Source organism: Giraffa tippelskirchi, chromosome 9, assembly GCF_054371585.1.
Source record: "Giraffa tippelskirchi isolate mGirTip1 chromosome 9, T2T-mGirTip1v1.2.pri, whole genome shotgun sequence".
NCBI classification, from domain to species: domain Eukaryota; kingdom Metazoa; phylum Chordata; class Mammalia; order Artiodactyla; family Giraffidae; genus Giraffa; species Giraffa tippelskirchi.
Genome location: NC_137283.1, coordinates 149,963,476 through 149,985,892, shown reverse-complemented (window position 1 = coordinate 149,985,892; position 22,417 = coordinate 149,963,476). Strand labels below are relative to the sequence as shown.

Here is a 22,417-nt window from a genome sequence, read left to right as displayed (position 1 = left end):
AGAAGGCAATGGCAACCCATTCCAGTAACCTTGCCTGGAAAATCCCATGGACGGAGAAGCCTGGTAGGCTACAGTCCATGGGGTCGCTAAGAGTCGGACACAACTAAGCGACTTCACTTTCACTTTTCACTTTCATGCATTGGAGAAGGAAATGGCAACCCACTCCAGTGTTCTTGCCTGGAGAATCCCAGGGACGGGGGCTGTTGTCTATGGGGTGGCACAGAGTCGGACACGACTGAAGCGACTTAGCAGCAGCATAAATATATCTTAAAGGAGTATATGTTCGTATGAATGTATTATAAGAACAAATATGCCTAATGAGAGATACTTAAGTTAGCTTCAATCTTCCATAACAAATAGATAAAATAATCTTAAAAGGTATTAATATACCATAAGATAATATAATAATCCTTTTAATAATCCTGTAAAGTATATCCATAGGATAAATAGCTAGAGGTGGAAGTAAGGGGGCCAAAGGATACATATGTTTATGTTTACAGTATAAATTACATATCAAATAAAGTCATTGGTTAAGGTTTGGACCAAACCAAGAAATAAAGACTTCTCTATTCCATCCTCTTTATGAGCTTACATTTTAGTATTTTTCCAAAATATGAGGTTAGAATTAATAAATGTTATTCAAAAGCTGTCCTTAAATGCCTAGTATGTTCACTACTAAAAATCATCAGATCCAGTAGCAATAAGCACATTCACTATCAGATCTTCATTGATAAAAATATACAACCATTAATCCATAGTGACATAGTGACATAATCCATAGTGACAGTAAGTAAAGATATCTCTCTACACATATGTAAATGGAGAATAGGGAGAAACTGTTCCCAAATGTTCCAAATATAGATGAAATAATGAACTTAGAAAACTGCTATTTGGCAACAAGTTCAGTAATAACTGATTAAATCAAAAACCACATATGGATGCTGAAAATAGTATATTATCACTTGATAAGCAAATACTCTCAAAGTGTTTGCCCAAGACACATTAATTACAAAAGGGAAAAATAATAACTTTACAATGGAGTTCAGAAGTTTCTTAGTGGAGAAACCTGACTGACACTATCTCAATCAGATGATTAAAGTTAGTATCACCAAAAATGGGACACTCTGACATTACACAACATCCGCGATATTCCAGGCAAAAATGCATAACTTATATCTAATCAGGAAGAAAAATCAGACCAACCTAAATTGAGAGGCAATCTATAAAATAACTGGCCTGTATTCATAAACATTTTCAAGACCATAAAAGAAAAAAACTAAGGCACTGTTCCAAATTAAAAAGACATGGCAATTGAATGAAACTCCTGATCTACAACTTTCTTTTTCTATAAAAGACATTACTAGAACAACTGATGACATCTAAATGAGGTCTGTAAATTAGCTAACAGTGTTGTATCAATGTTAATTTCACGATTTTGACAACTATAGTATGGTTATTTAGGTGAACGTTCTATTTTTAAAGATAAAGAGCATTCTGTTTGCAAATTACGCCTACAGAGTTCATAAAACATGTGTGTATATATATATATATATGTATATACATATATCTTCCTCCCCCCATATAAATAGGGGGAGGGAGAGAGAGAGAAGAAGGAGAGAGAGAATAAATGATAAACCAAATGTAGTACAATGATAACACATGGGGAATATGGTAATTGCCAGTATCTGGGAATTATTTGTACTATTCTTAGAATATTTCTGTAAGTCATAAATTAAGTCAAAATTAAAAAAAAATTTTTTTTTAATCATCAGATACAGGTACCATTCAAAATGGAGGACAGAATAGAAACTCCCTAACTTAGCTGATAAAAGCTAGAATACTGGTTACCTAGAGGATGGAGGTTGACTAGGAAAACAAGCCTTTCTGACTGAGGGAGCCTTCTGGAGTGCAGGAAATGACCTGGGTAGTGGTTACACATATGTAGACACGTAAACATTCATCAAGCTGTACACTTAAGGTGTGTGCACTTTGAAAAAGTGAAAGTGAAGTCGCTCAGTCGTGTCCAACTCTTTTCGACCCCATGGACTGTAGGCTACTACATCCATGGAATTTTCCATGCAAGGATATTGGAGTGGGTTGCCATTTCCTTCTCCAAGAGATCTTCTGGACCCAGGGATTGAATCTGGGTCTCCCGTACTGCAGGCAGACTCTTTACTGTCTGAGCCACTTTTGTATATACTGTAATTTAATAAAAAAAACTTTGAAGATACTATTTATTCCAATCACTAAAAGTGGGTGGTACAGACATTTATGTACCTCCTGATGTGATGAACAGAAGAACCATTAGGAAATTTTCTTGAAAAGAAAAGAAAAAAAGGAAAAAGTTAAATATGGCTAAGAATCATTTTATCAAGTTCAGAATGTGGGAACTTCTATAGGATAAATGAACAAGTTTTGTCAATAAATAAATGGCATTTTCAAAAGGGAGACTATTAAAATGAAAAGAGACTTCAAAAGACTAAAAAGGTGTAACATAAGGCTCTTGTTTGGATCCTGATTTAAGCAAATCAACTATAAAAGAACTTTTTGAAATAGTTGCTAAAGTTTGAATATGGACTAGGTATAAGATAATACTAAGGAACATTGTTAGGCATGATATGGTATTGCAGTTGTGCTTTTAATCCTTCAGTTCAGTTCAGTCGCTCAGTCGTGTCCGACTCTTTGCGACCCCATGAACCGCTGCATGCCAGGCCTCCCTGTCCATCACGAACTCCCGGAGTCCACCCAAAACCATGTCCATTGAGTTGGTGATGCCATCCAACCATCTCATCCTCTGTCGTCCCCTTCTCCTCCTGCCCTCAATCTTTCCCAGCATCAGGGTCTTTTCAAATGAGTCAGCTCTTCGCATGAGGTGGCCCAAGTATTGGAGTTTCAGCTTCAATATCACTCCTTCCAATGAACACCCAGGACTGATCTCCTTTAGGATGGACTGGTTGGATCTCCTTGCAGTCCAAGGGACTCTCAAGAGTCTTCTCCAACACCATAGTTCAAAAGCATCAATTCTTTGGCGCTCAGCTTTCTTTATAGTCCAACTCTCACATCCACACATGACTACTGGAAAAACCACAGCCTTGACTAGATGGATTTATACTATTTAGGGGTAAAATGATATTATGTTTGGGATAGCTTTAAAATATTTCAGTAAAAGAGAAATAACTATATAAAACAAGATTAGCAAATTGTTGGTAATTAATGAAGTTGGGTGACTGGCTACATGAGAGTTCACTATATTAACCTATTTGCATGTGTAGTGTTGGAAATTTTCCATATTAAAAATTTTTTTAAAGACATTGAGGCTATCTTTTCCCACAATTAACACAAAAAGTGGAGAAGGCTATTAATAGATGCAGCCTCCTATAATCTGAGGATTTTGAAACCATGTTGCAGAAAGTAATTAAGGTTCTGCAGAACCCATTTAGGAGCAACACACAAATGTAGACTGGTGGGTACTGTGTTTGGGAAAAGAGTTATAGAAAACTAAATTTTTCCATTTTTCATATAGATTCTTTTACAAAGAGCTTCTTGCCTAATGAGTGAAAACCACTAGTACTATGAAAAAGAGTCCTGGATTAAATGTTCAAAGTATTGCTATAAAGAATATCATAGGGACAACTGGAAAAAGTTAAAAGGAATTTGAAGATTAAATGGTAGTAACGTGTCGATGTTCATGTCCTAGTTTTGATGGCTATATTGTGGTTATATAGGAGAATGTCCTTTATAGGAAATACACTACATCCTGAAGTATTCACGAGTGATGGAGCATCATTTCAGCAACATATGCTCAAATGGAGTAAAGAGAAAGGTACTTGATAATATACTCACAACTCTGTAAGTCTGAGATTGTTTCAAAAATTTCAAAAATATCTCACTAACCTATCTTTCTTTGATGTTTCAAAAAGATAGAGTGGGATACTATCTTTGAATTATCATTATGTACATCAACCAGTGGAACAAGGAAGTGTTAGTTAATGAGGTTTCTATGAGACACATTGGATTAACTTTTACTGAAGAAACTACTAGAAACATTTTATTTAGTCAAAGCTATTGTTCTTAGAGGCTTAGCATGAAGAATGGAATCTCTAATTAAGAGAAAGTTCCTGAACTTTCTTTAGGAAGGTCTGCAATTTTTATCAGATATTTTGAAACAATCAGTATCCCCTGCAAGTTTAATAAACCCATTAATAAGATAACAAGTATCACATTTGGCTCAAGTAATCAAAGAAACAAAATAACTCCTGTAACAACTGGACTTTCCTGAGTCCAAAAATGAAAGGATTAGAAAGGATTTAAGGTGCCAATCCCTAATTTATAGGCAGTACTGTCCCAACTTAACACCGAAAGAAACCCAGGAATTTTTTTTTCAGTACTAGGTCTGCATAAAATTTGTTTTTCTTAAAGGAGAGTATGCTAAGCTATTATTAAAATCCTATTCAGATTTAAAATGTCAAGGTCTTCAATCACAATTACTGACTTTTTTCATGCTTTTATCACTATAGTTAATATTCTTCTGGATAATCCACGCTCATCTCTAAATCTAAAATTTAAGTTTTTAAAAAAACTCATTTTTAATAATTATGAAAAATTTCAAACCCACAGGAAATACACTTAACACCCTTTTCTCCTCATATAGTCATCAACTGTTTCTATTGTGTCATACTATTTTATCAAACCATCTGAAAATATGCTATGGACATCATAATACTACACTTCTAAATACGTTAATATGTACCTGCCAAAAAAAGCAAACTAGGACATTTTTCTTTGCAACCACATCTCCATTACCACACTCAAGAAAATCATCTGTTTAGTATCAACATGCGAGGGAAGCCTGCAGCCCTTGGGTTCAAAGAGTCAAACATGATTTAGTGACTGAACAACAACAAAGTATCAACATACATACCACACTCAAGTTTCCTCAATTGTCCCCCAAATCTCCTTTACAGCTGTTCCCTCCAATCCATTCAAAGTTCACCGCTTTGCAATTGCCAATTCCAGAACATTCTCCCCCATTCTCCTGTTCCATCCACCACTCTTTGTCTATCAGAGCACTGACTCCTTTTAAAAGCCCTCCCCAACTGTCTGACATATTACCCACACATTCTAGATGTGTCAATTTCCACATGGTTAGATTCAGATCAAAGAACTTTAGCAAGACTACCACACAGGGCTTTCAGGGCACCTCCCATTGCATCACATCAGGAGGCACACAACATTGAGCCATCTCATTACTGGACTTGCTGAGCTGAACAACTCAGTAAATGTAGGAAGTCTATTTTTCACGGCATAGCTATCTCTTTGTAATTAAGATGTCAAATAATAATTTGAGACTATAAGGATGTTTTTTGTTCCCCAACAACTTTCCTCTTAATGGTTTAGATTAATTGATGATCTTTGCCTAATTCAACAATTATATTGATAATTACAAAGAAATGATTTTTAAAATTCTATTATTCTTTCCACATTTATTAATTGGCATTCTTCTGTTTTTCATCTTTTCCATCTTGCTAGTTTTTTTTAGTCTCTATGGACTCACAGATTTTTGTTTCTGAATTCACTGTGTTACAATCCATTATCTTCATTATCTACCATTTTTTGATTCTCAAATTGTCTCCAATTTGGCTTCTGGGAGTCTCTTTATATCTGCTCCCATGTCCTCCTGATAATACCCCAGTAGACTTTAAGTACTTCTTCACTTTCTGAAATTTAGTCACTTCTCCATGAAGCTCTTTCTTTTAGTGGTATTTGGGATTCAATGTCTGGATACTGAATATGCTCATTGCTACCAGGGCACTATTTCATATTTTTCTGTAATTAAGACTTGAGAAAATATTCCAGAAATGTAGTTACTTTTAAACCTATGACTTTGAGGTTCATTAAATGCAGATATAGAAATAGTGAATAAGCACATGAAAAGATGCTCATCATCATTATTAGGGAAATGCAAATTAAAACCACAATGAGATACCACTTCATAGCTACTAGGATGGATAAAATAAAACATACAATAACAAGTGTTGAAAAGAAGTGGAGAAATTAGAACCCTCATACGTTGTTAGTGGGACTATAAACTGATGTGGCCACTTTGGAAGACAGTTTGGCAGTTCCTCAAAATGTTGAACGTAGAAATGTCATTTGTTGTTTAGTTGCTAAGTCTTGTCCAATTCTTTTGCAACCCCATGGACTGTAGCCTGCCTCTGTCCATGGGAATTCCCAGGCAAGAATACTGGAGTTGGTTTCCATTTCCTTCTCCAGGGAATGTTTCCAACTCCGGGACTGAATCCATGTCTCTTGTATTGGCAGGGGGGTTCTTTATCACTGAGCCACCAAGGAAGCCCATGGCCATTATATTTTTAAAATATTCTTTCCCTTAAATAACTCATCGCTAAATAAATAACTACTTTTTATATCCACTTTTACAAGATCAGATATTAATGACAACCACCAAAAACTTTAATGACAGTTTCTACCAGAAAGAGTTCCTTCTACACATCTTGTATTAAGAACAAGAATAATTAATTCATTACAAATAAAATAATAAAACTGATTATGATTAAAAGTTTAAAATGTTCTTTTAACCATTTTTACTTAAGAAAGCACTCTGAGGAGGAAAAATGTGATCCATTTGTACCCAAATGACCAACGTTAACTTACCATGTGTGGAGCACTGATTGTTGCTTGGAACCCTGCAAAACAAGAAGAGAACTACTGATACATTCAGCTGCAAAAACACATGAAATGCTCCATGTAATTCCTTTTCTAGCATCCGTACATTATTTTTCATAATAATTATTTTCACATTTATGATCTCAAGAAATAAAAGTATTTTGTACTTGAGAGTACTGTCATGTACAGTTAAAATTAGAAAATATAATCATGCCAAAGGCTATTTGTGCTCAGTACAACAGTCCCACTATTTCTAAAAATTTCTTCCCCCATATAGTTAAGCAAGAATTTCACTGACTTGATAAGTCTATGATGTTTTTCCCTTCAGATTCATAAAAAGAAAATAAGCTTCCATATATCATAAAGTATGCAAAATCACTGCAAATTAACTTACTTCATATTTTTGGCACCTTAAAAAAAAAACTGGAACTAGCAACCAGAGGAGCTTAAGAGACTAATAAAGTACTTCTATTTACTCTTTACACTATCACCTAATGTTAATTAAAACAATCTTTTTTTAGTTTTTAGCTTTTAGGTTTTTTCTAGTGTTGCTTTCTCAAGACTTATTTACCTGCTTCTGCATCTGAAGCAATTTTCACTGAGCGGTGATAGCAGGTGCCTTCGGGGTTCAGAAGCTCCCCAGGATCTTCTCTGCTGACCATTAAAGTGCTTCCAAAAGAAGGCAGCATGGCAGCTGGCCGACAGAATCCTGAGGCACTCCTAAGCCTCAAAGGCGCCCACTGCCAAGGCTCAGCAGTTCAGCAAAGCCTGCTTCAGGAGAAGGAGTTAAATATGGCACTTTCTAAAAACAAGCACAAACCAGAAAACTCAGGGCAAGTGAAGCAGAGAAGTTAGTAATAACTTAGCTACACATTTCCTTCAATACTGATTTTAGAATTTTCTGCTACTGCAAAAACCAACCTTTGTCAACATTAGAGACCCTAAAGAGAATTCAGCACGCAGCTTAAAGTCTAAGCTTTCCTCTAAAGTGCACTTTAAGGAAATGTCTACAGTATTCTTACATATATCCTTCAAGAAAATAGAAAAGACACTTCATAAACAAAACTTTATTAAAATGGATCAGCAAGGTAATAAATGGAAAATGGTCTATTTTTACTTACACAGATTAGAGAGCAAATGAGTAAAATTTGTGACATTTTCAAAAATCCAAAACTTACCTATTGATTGTGGAGAATCCATATAAGGGTTACATTTCGCATAGTGGCGGCGGTCTGTGGCCAGCATTACTTCAAACACTTTATCTGTCTTGATGATTCCATTTTCTGAAATGAATGAGGCAATACTTTTAAGTTGGGAGTGGCATGATCAGATGTAGTAGTTTAGCATAATTACTCTGGCTACACTCTAGAGACTAGACTGGAAGAGAGCAAAATTGTTGCGATGGCTCAGGTAATCACAATCTGGTCTTTAATAATGAAAGTAAGGACGAAGAAAAGAAGGATTTGAGTTATATTTAGTAGGTAATGTATACTTGACTGACTAGATTTGGAGGTGGGAGGGGGATGATGTTTGAGATGCTGGTGTCATATACTGGTCTGAGAAATCCTAGAGAAGCATCATAGCTAAGGAGAAAAAGGAGAAGCTATGTATTTAGGAGGAGCTATGGACCATACCCATGGAGATACATAGCAGCCAGTTGGACAAACAGATCTGGGGCTCAAGAGAAAAATCTAGATTAGAGATATAAATGACTAGTTGTACAGATGGCAACTGAAGCAACGGAAGTGAAGGAAAGTGGCCAGGGGAAAAAGTACACAAAGAAGAAAAACAAAAGTGTCCATTTAAGAGAAATGCAAAGGGACTGGAGCCTTCAACGATTATGATGAGGAGCAGCCACAGAGGCAGAAGAAAATCAAGTGGACATACTGTTACAGGGACTAAGAGAAATAAGTTTTTCAAAAAGGAAGCCAAGACCATATGACATAAATGATTCTTGAAAACATTACAGAAGTGAAAGAACTCAGGCACAAAGATGGCATACTGTATGATTCTATTTAATGCAATGTCCAGAACAGGCAAATCTATAGAGAAAGAAAGTAGACTATTGGTTGCTTATGGTTAGGAGAATAGGAGGGCAAAACAGGGTATCTTTTTGAGGTGATGAAAATATTAAATTGACCATGGTAATGGTCGCACATACCTGCAAATATACTAAAAATCACCAGATTTTACCATCTAAATTAGAGAATTATTTTTAAAATTTAGTGGGGCCAGGAGTGTCAACCATAGGAAGCACTGCTTCTGAGAGAGAACCATACAGGCAGGGAAAGGATGACACCTCATGATACGGCAATGAAGGGAAAGAAGGAAGAAAGTGAAAGATCCTACAGAAATGGAAGAGCAACAAGATGTACCGACTCCTCCCCCTTTCTCGCCACTATTACCAATATCATTATCCGTTAAAGGAACTGCAAGTGCTCTCGAACTGTGCGCATAAAATGCCTAAAAATAGGAAAAAGGAAAACTAATTCCAGTCAAAGCTATTGTAAAAAGACCACATGCAAAAAAAAACAAAACATTTCAGCTGATTAAACATACTAATATTATAGTCTCAGAAAACTTAACAGAAAGTAAATATTACCAGAAACATCAACATCCAAGACATCTACTAATACAATTATCAGGGAATTCCCTGGCGGCCAAGTGGTTAGGACTCAAGTGTTTTCACTGCAGGGCATCTGGGTTCAACCCCTGGTCTGGGAACTAAGATCCCACAAGCCACGTGGCACAGTCAAAAAAAAAAAAAGTGAAGAAAATACTATCAGACTTTAACACAAGAAAAAAAAATTTCAACTCTCAAGGCAAAAAAAATCAAATTACCTAGTAAGAGTTAAAAAAAAAAAAAGGCAACCATTAGCTTTCTTTCTTTTTTTTTTTTTAAACACAGGGTTATTTTTTTTTAATTGAAGAAATGCATTAGATAATAGTCACAGAATATGCTCTAAAAATAGGACTAAAATCTGTTTGGCCCCCCTTGGTACCAGCAACTTGTAGAAGATCTTAAGTTGTAAACAAGCTGCAATCTTTGACATAATTAAAACTGAGTAAACCATAATAGGTGTGTTCCTTGAATAGTTCGCCAAGTATTTGTCCAGGTCTATTATAGCTACCGAGCAAATGGGTTGGCATGAATAGTTATATCCTTAATGTGTACATCATTAAGAGGTCGCTATGTCTTCTCATTTACAGGTAACTTCTCCAGTTCATCTAGAGTCTCCAGACCATCTATCACCTTGCCAAATACTGCGGATTTCATGTCCAGATGTGGCTGCTTCCCACAGGTGATGAAAAACAGATCCATTGGTATTTGGGCCATTATTAGCCATAGATACAACACCTCTAACATTGTGCTTAAGATATTCACTATATTCATCTTCAAGCTTCTTGCCCCAGGTACTGTTACCTCCCCTTCCAGTACCTGTCGGATCTCCCGTTTGAACCATGAAACCCTTGATATTTCTATGAAATATACAACCATTGTAGTAATTACTGGCACAAAGAGCCAAGAAATTTTCACATATTTTGGGTGTCCTCTCACAGAAGACTTCTATTTTAATATCACCTACATCTGTATGCAATGTCACCGACATTTTTTTTCTTGATGGTTTCAGGAAGCACTGTTACTTTCTCTCAGTTTATTGAGAGAAGTTCGAAAACAGCCTTTAACCACTTCGATTAGCACAGTTGTTAAAACAGCAAAGATGCAATCGTAGGTGCCTTCACGGGTCTGTCCATTAGCTTTCTTAACAGCAACATTCAAAGCAAAGCAAGAATGAATCAGCAGCATTTTCAAGAAATTCAAGGAAAGGAAGTGCAAGTTAATAACTAAAAAGGAGGAAACTGTAAATGTACCCAACAACATGAACAAATCTCAAGAGCACTAACCTCAGTGAAAAAGTCAGGCAACGAGATTTTAACCTATGTGATTCCATCTACTAATATACTGAATTTCAGAAAAGTCAAAACCATAGAGGCTGAACTGATCTGGGGTTGCTAGGGGTTGGGGGTGAAAGGAGGAGATTAATTGCAAAAGGACATGAGAAAACTTTGTAGGTGAAAGAAATGGTCTATATCAGAGAACAGCAAACTTCTGTTAAGATCCAAACAATAAATATTTTAGGCTTTGAAGGCCATATAGTCTCTGCTGCAACTACTTGACTCTGCCACTAAATGCAAGAACAGCTACAGAGCAGACATAAACGAATGGGTGTGGTTGTGCTCAAATAAAACTTTATTTCTAAAAACAGGCAGCGAGCCAGATTTGGCCTGTGGGCTCTAGTCTGCTCACTCCTGTTTCACATCATTAGGGTGGTGGTTATATAACTATATTTGTCAAAATTTTCAAATCGTGGTCTTAAAATTGGTGAATTTTTCCATAAATTATATCTCAATAAAGCTGACTTTCTAAACACCGTGGCCAAAACCGTTCTTCGAATATCAAGGATATAGGAAAAAAGTCTTAAATGTGCAAGAACTCACAGAATGCTGAACACACATGTTCTTCCTAAGAAATCTAGAAGATATGCTTCATCTAACAAAGCGATTACCAGGGATATCTCAGAAAAGGACATATGTCCAGTTGTAGGGCAAAGGTTAAAATTAAAAGGGTGGATTGGCCGCCTCCAGAAGGATCCTGTCAAGTTGGTTTCGCCAGAATACCCAATACTCCTGATGTAATTTTCCACCCACTGACTCCCACCCTGCTGCTAGACTATAAATCCTCACTCATTCACGCTGTATCGATAACTAAGACCAGTTTTATACTGATGGCTCTTTTCCCCTATTGCAATTGTTACTGAATAAAATCTGGTTTTAGCTTTTTTTAAAAAAAAAACAACAAGTCTAAAAGGGTAAAGACACTAGTGGAGGACTTCCCTGGTGGCACAGTGGATGGGAGTCCACCTGCCAATTCAGGGGACATATGTTTGACCCCTGTTCCAGGAGGATTCCACATGCCACAGAGCAACTAAGTTCATGGGCCACAACTGCTGAGCCCGTGGCTCTGGAGCCCAGGAACTGCAACTCCTGAGTCCACGTGCTGCAGCTACTGAAGCCCGCACGCCCTAGAGCCCATGCTCCACAAGGGAAGCCACTGCAACGAGAAGCCTGTGCACTGCAGCTAGAGAGCAGCCCCTGCTCACCGCAGCTAGAGAAAAGCCTGCGCAGCAACCAAGACCCAGCATGGCCAAAAATAAACAAATAAATAATGTTTTAAAAAAAGACCAAAGGCTGTTCAAAAAAAAAAGAGAGAAGCCACCGCAATGAGAAACCCATGCACTGCAATGAACAGCAGTGCCCATTCACTGCAGCTAGGGAAAGCCCTCACAAAGCAACGAAGACCCAGTGCAGCAGTAAGTTTTTTAAAATGACACTAGTGGAATAGTAATACTTGAACATTATATGCTCTGACAAAGTAGAAACAATACAACTAAAAACAATGGGAAAAGGAAGAAAAGGGAAAAGCAGAATTAGACCATTGACTGTTGTGAGAAATCAAAGGATACCACTTAATACTGACTGACCAGACAGTAAACAGTTAAGAAAAGGTGGTTTAAGGACACTATAAAATGTATAAATACACACTGTCCAAATAACAAAAGAATGTTTTAAAAACTAGCAAATAAGGCATACCAACTAGAGAAACACTTAAATAGTCATAGACTGGTAAAGATATAAATAATTTTCCAACTAAAAATATTACAAATTTTGATTAATTAACCCAAATAGAAAGTACTGTTTCTACATATATTAGCTCAGGCAAGCTACCTGTAAAGGCTATTAAAACAGTTAAAGCATTTTTTAAAAAGTTTTAAAAGCAGAGCAGTAATAAGAGAGGTATCATTTACTGAATATTTACCACATGCCAGACAAAACCCTAAGCACATTACATACTCTATCTCTTTTGAGATACGAACTTAGGAACTATGAAGCAATCTTATGTTATCTCTCTAACAATCATATAAAGTAAGCACCATTATTACTCCATCTTACAGATAATAAGACTCAGCACAGAAAGACTAAGTTGTTCCGGATCACAGAGCAAATGAGGGGTAGGGCCACTGAAGCTGAGATGTCAGATTCCTGTTGACCACTTCACCCTACTGCTACTACCATATTCAAATAGCTTAGTGACTTACACAAATTCATAGACTCTCAAGGTCAGAAGGTCGTCAAGTCTAACTTCTTCATAAATTGGTACCATGATCTCTACTTGAAGAGCTGCACAATGTGAAACAGCCCTTTCACATTTAGACTACATTAATTATCAGAGTTGTGTGAACTGTGAAAGTCGCTCAGTCATGTCCAACTCTTTGCGACCCCACAGACTATACAGTCCATGGAATTATGCAGGACAGAATACTTGAGTGGGTAGCCTTTCCCTACTCCAGGGGATCTTCCCAACCCAGGGACTGAACCCATGTCTCCCACATTGCAGGCAGATTCTTTACCGGCTGAGCCACAAGGGAAGCCGAATTATCAGAATACTTCCCTATATTAAGAGGAAATCTCCCTTTTTATAACTCACTTACATAAACCCTTAGTGCTACTCTCTAAAGTCACCCAGAATATACTGAATTTTCTATCCAACCAACAATTTTTACACATTTAAACAAACCATGGTCATTTCACGTTTTTATCTTTCTCAGGTTAAGCAGTCTCACTCAACACTTCATATTACCATTATATTCACACATTCTTCTCTAAATGAATATTTGTAATATATAAAATCAAACACTTTGCTGTAAGCACTCTAAAAATCAAGAATATTAAAGAAATTACTTCCCTTAAGCTAGATAACACACATCTATCAAACTTACCTGAGTTTCTTTGGTAGGTTTCTTACTCTATAGAGGGATATAGAATTCACGTACACACAAAAAAACCTAACAGGTTTTAAAAGCATGTCACCAGTCATTTATTAAGAAGCTGAATGCATAAGGCTCAGGATAAAGATTTCTTAGACTATGACTAGGTGATTTCCAAAATTTCCACTACACAGTTATTTGATTTTTTCCCAGGATTCCATATTTTAAAAGATGCCTAAGGCAAGCTATGCTTACTAAGCTATTAAATCATTTTCCCATTTTTGATAATCTGACATACACAACTGCCAGTGCCCTGCAATATTTGTAGCAAACAGCAAAGTAATGTTTCACTTCATTGTACAGCCTAATTAGGAGTAAACATGCAATTACTATTAGGCTTTCTGAATTAGTGAACAGCTTTAGAACCACTCACACTCAATTTTCCTGCACCCTGAGGACTAAGGACCCTAATTAAATAATTATAACAATGGTTAATGTTGATCCGAATGAGAAGTTAGTAGAATCCAGAAAGGAGAATGCAACAGAATACAAGCTATAAACAAACAAACAAACAAACAAAACTTGAAAAAATTAGACCCATGTTAAGAAGGTGTTTGTTTCTCTTCTCAACTTGAGGAAGAGGCAAGGGTAAAAAGCGAAATAAATTCCAGGAAAAGGACAAAAATCCTATACAAGAGTCATAATTTATATAAGAACTGTAAACTGTGGCATGATTTCAAGCAACTGATAAAAGTGTAAAATAAGGAAAAACATAAATTCCCTGGAGTTCAGTGGTTAGGACATAGTACTTTCTCATCACTCTCAGTCTCTGTTCAGGGAACTAAGATCCCACTTGCCATAACAGCAAAAAAAAGGGAAAACATTCGACTATTCTTCTCAACAGTAGAGGGTCTGTGACATTAGAAACAAAGAGCAGAGAATAAACTCACAGCGCACTACGTAGCTCAGAAAAGAACCGACCCAGCCATTAATGTTTGTGATGATGGTTACTAATTTTCAACACTTAAAAATTAACAGAGTGCAGAAGATTTACTGCTCAGAACCAAATGAAATGTTATCAACTTTGACAATGTAAAAGAGCCACCAGTAAGTTGAAAAATAAGCACCCTTTCTTACAAAGTGGAAGGGTTAAAGTATAGTCTCAGTTTATAAATTATAGAACAAAAAATTGAGGTGAAAGTATATACTCAAAGTTACAAAGGTAACCACAAAAGAGGAAGCAGAAATTACAATATAACTGGTATGTGGGGAAGGGAGTAAGTTAAAAGGGTATAAATATTCATCCATCTTGTCAGGAAGTCAGTAGATGATTTCTAAAGCTGATAAAGAAATAGCAGTTCAAGCATATTATTTAGAGACATGAAGTTAATCACCAGAAGACCCAAAAACGCAATTAAAAGTGTTCACTAGAGGCAATCTGGGAGCCGGGCAAACAATTGTTATTTTTAATTATACACCTTTCTGTACTATTTTATCTTTTAACCATGTATATATGGTTACTTGACTAAAAATTAATCTTAATTCTCCTAACCTAGTTACCAGAGATGGGTAGTATTTATATACACATTATCTACACTGTATGTTTGCTCCAGTGAGCAAGATGTAAGATGTGGCAGGGTCTGTTTCTTTCACAGTGGTAGAATTGGGGGCATTATCTACTCTCTCTGTAGTTAAATGCAGCCTTACAATTAAGTTCTTGCCAATGAGAACATAGGAAGAAATTATGTATGCACTTAAAAGGAATGTGGGTTTTCTCCTTTTCCCACTTTTCCTCCCACCATCTGGAATATGGAAATGATGGAGGTAAATTAACTTCAACTTCGTAGACAAGGGAAAGACTTTAGGGGACACAATCAGAAAAAAAGAGCCCAGGTCTCCAAGACCATAGAACTATCATATTAACTCTAATTGCTTGCTTATACTTGGATTGTTACAGGAAACAAACGTTGCTTTAAGTCATGTTATTTTGGTCTTTGTCATGGCAGACAAAGGGGTACCCCTAAAGTACAAGGTGTACGTGTAAAATGAGATCAGTCTGAACAAAAGGATTGGAGTGGGAGCATGGGAACAGGTTGTAGAAGACCCCTAAAAGGCCTGAAAGCTAAGCAAGAGGCATTTCCAATTAGTACAGTAAGCAACAGAAATCTTGGTACAACAGTGACAAAACAGAGCAGTATACTAAGACAATCAGTGTAAGGCGTAGCATGAACCTGAGGGGACAGAAATTCAAAGTGTGATGACCAATCAGACACTTGGAGGCATATCACTCCAAGTAAGAACTAAGAGCCTAGGCTAGGGACAATCAATGAAAATACGGTGAAAAGGTTGACCGTGAAAGGCATTTGTAATAACTACTGAGTTAATCTCGGGACAATCTGAAAGAATCAATAACTATTCCAAGATTTCTGATCTGGGAGAACAAAAGACAGGAAGCAATCCTGGCAGAGATGGGAAAAAAAGACAGATCCGGTGCTGGTATGAAGCACTGAAAACACAGAAAAGAAAACAGGCTACAGATGGATTTCAAGTCATACAGAAACTAAGTTTCTGTAACTTGTTACAGAGTTAAATCTCAAAAAAAGAACTATTACATTATTGTATTAGTTTTATGACTTGAGCATTTGTTAATCAACTACTCTCTATTTCTTCCCCATTCACAAAATGCCAGGTAGAACAGTAAGAAATCAACAAAATGGTTCCCTTTTACTTCCCATCTAGAACGATTAGGCGTCGAAAGGAGTTACGTAGAACCTGAGATACTCTCTGTACAGAAAGTCTGAAAGGGATTACTTTTTAATTATATTGTTATATAATAAACCATAATCAAAGAAAAATTTTAAGTGATAGCAAGTTATGATAAAGCATATCATCTAAGTATCAGAGATTATTAAAAATACATCTTTCTCTAAACCATTATCACTCTTAATAGATACACATAGTTACCTGTTCTGACATTGCTTCTCAAAAGAGCATGTTCCTTGGACTCCTTACATTTCTGACAAAGTAAAATGTCATGCAAAACTCTAAAATACAGAGTTAGGTAACCAAATGTTAACTTCTCTGGCTCTCTCCTATAACACACACACACAACACACACACTCCCCACACGATTTCATGCAAACCATGAAGTGATTAAAATGACAGAATCTTGGATTTGGAAAGGTTCTCAGAGGACTACTATATAGTGAAAGCCAAGGACAAATCTCTTCCGCAATATCGCTTACAATGAAATGGTCGATCATTCTTTGCTTCAACATATCCATTGACAGAAAACAGTTTTTCAAAGCCAAATCTTTGTTAGGATTGCTTTGTGAATACTTCCTTATAATGAGTCAAAATATGCTTCCCATCTGTCCTGGTTTGACCCTTCACTACATGATTTCCTTCAAATATGTAAACACTACTGGGGAGCAGGGGATGAACTGGAAGATTGGGATTGAAATATACGCACTGCTATGTATAAAACACATAACTAACAAGAATCGACTATACAGCACAGGGAACTTTAATCAATGCTCTATGGTGACCTAAACGGGAAGGAAATCGAAAAAAGAGGGAATATAGGTACAACTACTCACTTTGTTGCCCAGCAGCAAATTACCACATTGTAAAGTTACTCCAATAAAAATTAATTTTAAAATAAACACTACTGCTCTCTTTAGCTTTCTCATTGCTAATCAAACAACCTCCATTTCATCAAATTATCATATAAGATGCTGATGCACTTATATGCACTCTTGCCTGAAAATCTTTGGTATTTCACTGCTATGCTTAAAGCATGTTGGTCTGAACTAAGTGCAATACTAATAAAAATATGTGGAACAGCACAATGGAACTAAGATCACATTGAATAGAATGTAATACAATCTATCATCTAGATCTAGTGCTGCTCTAAAGAACTTCTTATCATGATAGAAATGTTCTACATCTGCACTGTTCAGCAGTCTAGCCACTAAACTTATGTGGCTACTGAGCTCTTGAAATGTGGTTGGTATGAATGAGGAGCTGAATTTTTAATTTTAGTTAAAGTTAAGTAGACACACTGATATTAAAATTCTCCCTCAAAAGTTTTTCTATTAAATTTTAGTCAATATACTGTAAGTTTACTTACCAGGATGTAACCATAAGACTGACTTGATGTAAGTTAAAACGAGGAAGTGTTTTTTGGATTATAAGTGATGCCCAAATTTCTAAAAAAAAAGTCACTTACGATTTCATTACCTGGTTACATTTAGACCATGATGCACATGATAAAACTAATATTCTCTTTTCCACTAGTTATGCCACTAGTGGATAAGAACTGATACTCCAAACAGAATAAGAAAATAATTTCAATTTATTTGTAGAAATAAAGAAGGATACAAAAACTAAAAATTCTTAAAAATTTAAATGCCTACTAAGGGTCTTCACTTTAATGTTTTATTAAGCAACTCAAACCAAACATTTCCCCAAAGAAACTCCTGCTCTCCCACACTTCCTTGCACACCCCATCCCCAAATCCCTGCGGCTCACTCACTTACTATTTCCAACTCAGAAAATGGTAAATCGTTCCCATTGCCCAGGTCTAAAACCTTTGTGTCATATCCTTGACTCCAGTCTTTCTCCTACATCCCAAATCCAAATCTAGCACATTCTGTTTTCTCTGTCTAGAATGCCTGTCCCCCAGTTCTATCTGCATGGCTTGAATTTCTTCTTCCTCATCAAATCTTTACTCAAATGACACCTTAGTGAGGCCTTCTCCCCTACAACTGCAAACCTACTAAATAACTCCCTATCCTTTCCCTACTTTGCCACTTATCATGTGACGTATATTTTATTTGTCTGCTCCCACAAGAAGTAAGCTTCAAGAGAGAATAGATGTTTGCTTCTCATTGCTGTATCCCCAGTATCTGTCACATAGAAGATAGTCAAATATCAGTTGACTGTTTCCACAAATTATACATACATTATACATGCAAATGACATACTCAAGGTTGCAAAGGAAATAAAGTTAGAAATAACTGATGCGTTAGGGTAGTGGACTGAATTTTTTTAACAACAACAACAAAAAATAGGTAAAAGAACAATTATTAGCACTGTTTTAAGTGACCAATACAGCATTTGAAGTCTAGTCAATCTTTCACAAACACTTTGGTTTGGACATCCCTGCTCTAGCAGACAACCTCCCTCAAGCTCATCCACTCCTGCCCCCTTCTTTTCCTTTCACCGTGGCATAAAATTATCCCTATAAAAGTAGAAAATAAACTCTAATGTAAACATTAATTGTCACATTTCCTGGATTAAACAGGCTCTCAGTTGTTTTGAATTAAGTTAACATTTCATGAGCACATTAGCAGTCTATAGCCATAAAATACCTATTTTCCATTTCTAAAGACCTGTGATGTCCAACATGTGGCATCAAAGTTAATTTAAATAACACAAAAATCCAGTTCCTCAGTTGTACTCACCACATTTCAAATGCTCAATGTCCCATGTAGCTAGTGGCTACCTTATTGAACGGCACCGATACTGACACGACAGGCAGCTCTGTTGGGCAGGTCTGCTACAGATTTTTTTCACAAAATTTTATTTCAAAGCATAAAAATGATTCAACTGAAACACTGGCAGGGTTTAGTCTTGTAATTTTCAGTTCTCTATGTCAATGATTCTCAAAGTGTGGTCCCCAGACCAGCAGCAGCATATTACTTAGGAACTTGTTGTAATGTGAATTCTTGAGCCCGAACAATTGCTCTTCATTTGTTTTAACGGGCTCTCCAGGTGATCCAGCAGATTTTGAGGCATGCTCAAGTTTTAGGCATGCTCAGTCACTTAGGAGAAGTTATCAATACAAACATAAACTATGAGATATTATGAATGTATCATTACAATCTAAATTAATCTATAAATATCAACTGTGAAATCATACTTCTATCATGTCTTGTAGAAGAAAAACCTCAGTAGGTATTTTCAATAAAATTAATATAAAATATTAAAATGAAACCAACCATGAACCTTATTTGATTAAAAAAAAAATTAAAATTGTAATTTGCTTTCTCTTCCAATTTGCAGATCCATTTTCACTTCAGTATCAGCATTATCACATTTTAATCTTTTTCTACAGATTCAGTAAGAAGCCTTTAAGTGAGGAAGAACACACAGTGGCGCAACTACCAGGAAAGAGTGAGAAATTCTCAGTGTGTGCCAACTGAAATTCTTATGTGAGCAAATATTAGTGGTATTAGTGAAATAAATATGAAATCTATTGGCTCAAATTAATTCAGCAAGAAGTTGAAACTAAAGTTGCAAAAGCATTATGAAAAAGGCTAAACAATCTGCCTACACTTATTTCCTCTTACTAACCATAGAACTAGTATAAAACTAAGTATCAACATCCATGTATGTTAAATATTTCTCGTTAAATTTTCTGATAGGAAAACATCCTTAGAAATTTCAGCTAAGAATACATTTCATGAAATACATTAAAATGATTACAAAACCACTGGGAAAAGATCTAGTTTTGGCTTACTACAAATTTGGCCCAAAAAGGAGAGTCTTTAAGAGCCTGATTGATTACAAATTTCTGCCACAGCCAAGTGTTTACTGAGATAACCTGCTGGTGGAAAATTACTTAATCAGAGTTCAAGTACAGAATGTTTCAGGTGTGTATCCTGCAAGGTTAGATAATTTTAAGAAGTTTTATTAAATATTTACAATATATTGAACTTCTGGTCTACATGAACCTAAATCACTCTTGATACTGCCACTGCACATAAATTTCCATTTCCAATCAAGTATCCTTCCATAAAGTGAATATTGGCAATGTTAGACAGGGCTTTTAAACCTAAACATTCTTTGAACATATGTATATATATATATATATATATATATATATATATAGCTAAGTTGCTTCAGTCATGTCCAGACTCTGTGACCCCAACCCACCCCCATCCACCCCCACCCCCGCCGTGGACTGTAGCCAGTCAGGCTCCTCTGTCCATGGGATTCTCTGGAGGACAAGACTACTGGAGTGGGGTGTCGTACCCTCTTCAAACATTCTTTACTAAACACTTAGGACCAGGAGGAGAAGGGGACGACAGAGGATGAGATGGTTGGATGGCATCACTGACTCGATGGACATGGGTTTGGGTAGACTCCGGGAGTTGATGATGGACAGAGAGGCCTGGCGTGCTGCAATTCATGGGGTCGCTAAGAGTCGGACACGACTGAGCGACTGAACTGAACTGAAGGACACAATCTCCAACTTTGGAACATTGTGTTTTAAAAAACAAAAAACAAATGACTAACATTAAGTACTAACCATGTGCCAGCCAATGTTACTTATTTCTCTCACTAATCTTGGTATTCCTAGCATAGATCCAAGCATATAATATATACTTAATTGGTATTTATTTTTTAAAAAGTAATGATTATTAACATGAGGGGATTTGAAGATACTAAAAAAAAAAGTCCCGGCCCTCAAGGAGGTTACAAATCGAATTCGGAAACATGACACACGAAAAGCTAAACAATCTATAACAATTAAAAATACCATGTGGCAGGACTGTGATTATTTGCAAAGTCAGTGGCAAAAAAGAGTCCTATAAATTCTGACCAGACAGAGTATTATAGACTGCGGTTCTTCTGGTCTCCCGACCAGACGGCGACACTATAGTTCAATTTAAAAAAAGAAAGTGACACAGCACTCATCCCACCCTAAAATTATCATCAGAGGAAGGAATACAATAACTAAAGAGAACGGTGTAAAGAGAATTTCCATACATAGCTTTTAAAGCAAACGATGGCCCTGATAAAAGTGAAAACATGCCGCAGAACACAATCGTTCGCTGGATCCCCAGGCCCTCTGAAAGCTCCTGAAACACAAGTCTTTCAAGGAGAGCATCCTTCCTCTTTTCTCCTTCAGCTCCCTACGAAGCTTTCCACTGGACAGCCGTCCCAGAAATTTCTCCCAGCATCCGCAGTCACAGCAACTCTCATCCTCCTCTCCCTCCCCTCGCCAGTATCAGACAGTGGCATCTCCCGCGAGGGGAAAACACGGAGGGCGGGGTGGGCGGGAGAGGGGGAGGCAGAATAGGCGAGAAAGCTTGCAGCTAGATCCATTTAGGACGGGAGGATAGGTGTGAGGACGCGGGGGTCGAGGGCGGAGTCCTCCCAGATCCAGCTCCAGTCTTTCGGAGGCCTAGCCAATATCCCACTCCCCCCCTCCACCCCAGGGCGCGCCCCTCGCCCGCTGGACCTGAACCGGGAGGCGATGGACTCGAGTGGCAGCCCCACTACCTGTGCGCACCCCTGCCCCCAGCCCCGTCCCCCAGGCCCGCGGGGAGACGCCTGCCCCCGCTCCACGAGCAGCGGCCCCGGGCTCCTTCTCTGATTCCAGTCCACATCGCCGATGAGTGACAGGTCCCGGGGGAGGCAATCGCCAGCGCTCGCTGCTCGGGACCGCGGGTGCAACCGTGCGCCGAAGCCCTGCAGCAGGCACGGGGAGCAGACAGAAGGTCCCGGGCGGTCCCAGGGGACCCGGGCCAGGCCTGGCCTTCCCCGGTTGCCCCACACCCGGCGGGGGTGGCACTTACTGCGGAGGTTGTGGATTAGCTCCGAGTGGCTGGCGCCGCCGGATTTCCAGGCCATCGCTAAGCACACCCGGAGCAGGTACAGAACCACTTTCAGCGCGGCGACGGTGCCCAGCAGCTTCCCCAAGAGTGAGACCACCTCCCACACGGTCACCGCCCCGTTCTCGTCTCCGCTGGAGCCGCCGCTGTTACTGCCGTCGTCGCCGCTGCCGCCACTGCGCGCTCCCGGCATCCCCCGCGGCACGCATGCGCTCTGTGACGCCGCGCGGCCTCGGGCGCGGCCGGGTGGGGCCGGAGGCGGGGGTGGCCTCACGCCCC

The 22,417-nt window shown here is 37.8% G+C and overlaps 1 protein-coding gene and 1 pseudogene across 8 annotated transcripts in view; both read right to left on the bottom strand.

The window, feature by feature from the left end:
- PCMT1 (protein-L-isoaspartate (D-aspartate) O-methyltransferase) overlaps nucleotides 1-22,336 on the bottom strand; it is a 41,248-nt gene extending 18,912 nt beyond the window's left edge. For all 7 annotated transcript variants that reach the window (XR_014065369.1, XM_081529956.1, XM_081529953.1 and 4 more), the window contains exons 1-3: nucleotides 22,103-22,336; nucleotides 7,863-7,967; nucleotides 6,673-6,704 (exon numbers count right to left, since the gene is read on the bottom strand). Coding sequence is in view for 6 of the 7 variants with exons in the window: in XM_081529956.1 (XP_081386082.1) it covers nucleotides 6,673-6,704; nucleotides 7,863-7,967; nucleotides 22,103-22,331 (366 nt within the window). In the remaining variant the exon portion in view is untranslated. The remainder of the gene's footprint in view (nucleotides 1-6,672; nucleotides 6,705-7,862; nucleotides 7,968-22,102) is intronic.
- On the bottom strand, nucleotides 9,812-14,988 carry LOC145521404 (peptidyl-prolyl cis-trans isomerase-like 3 pseudogene; annotated as a pseudogene). Its single transcript, XR_014065370.1, has one exon. The product of XR_014065370.1 is annotated as a peptidyl-prolyl cis-trans isomerase-like 3 pseudogene (transcript).
- Nucleotides 22,337-22,417: the final 81 nt, after the last annotated feature.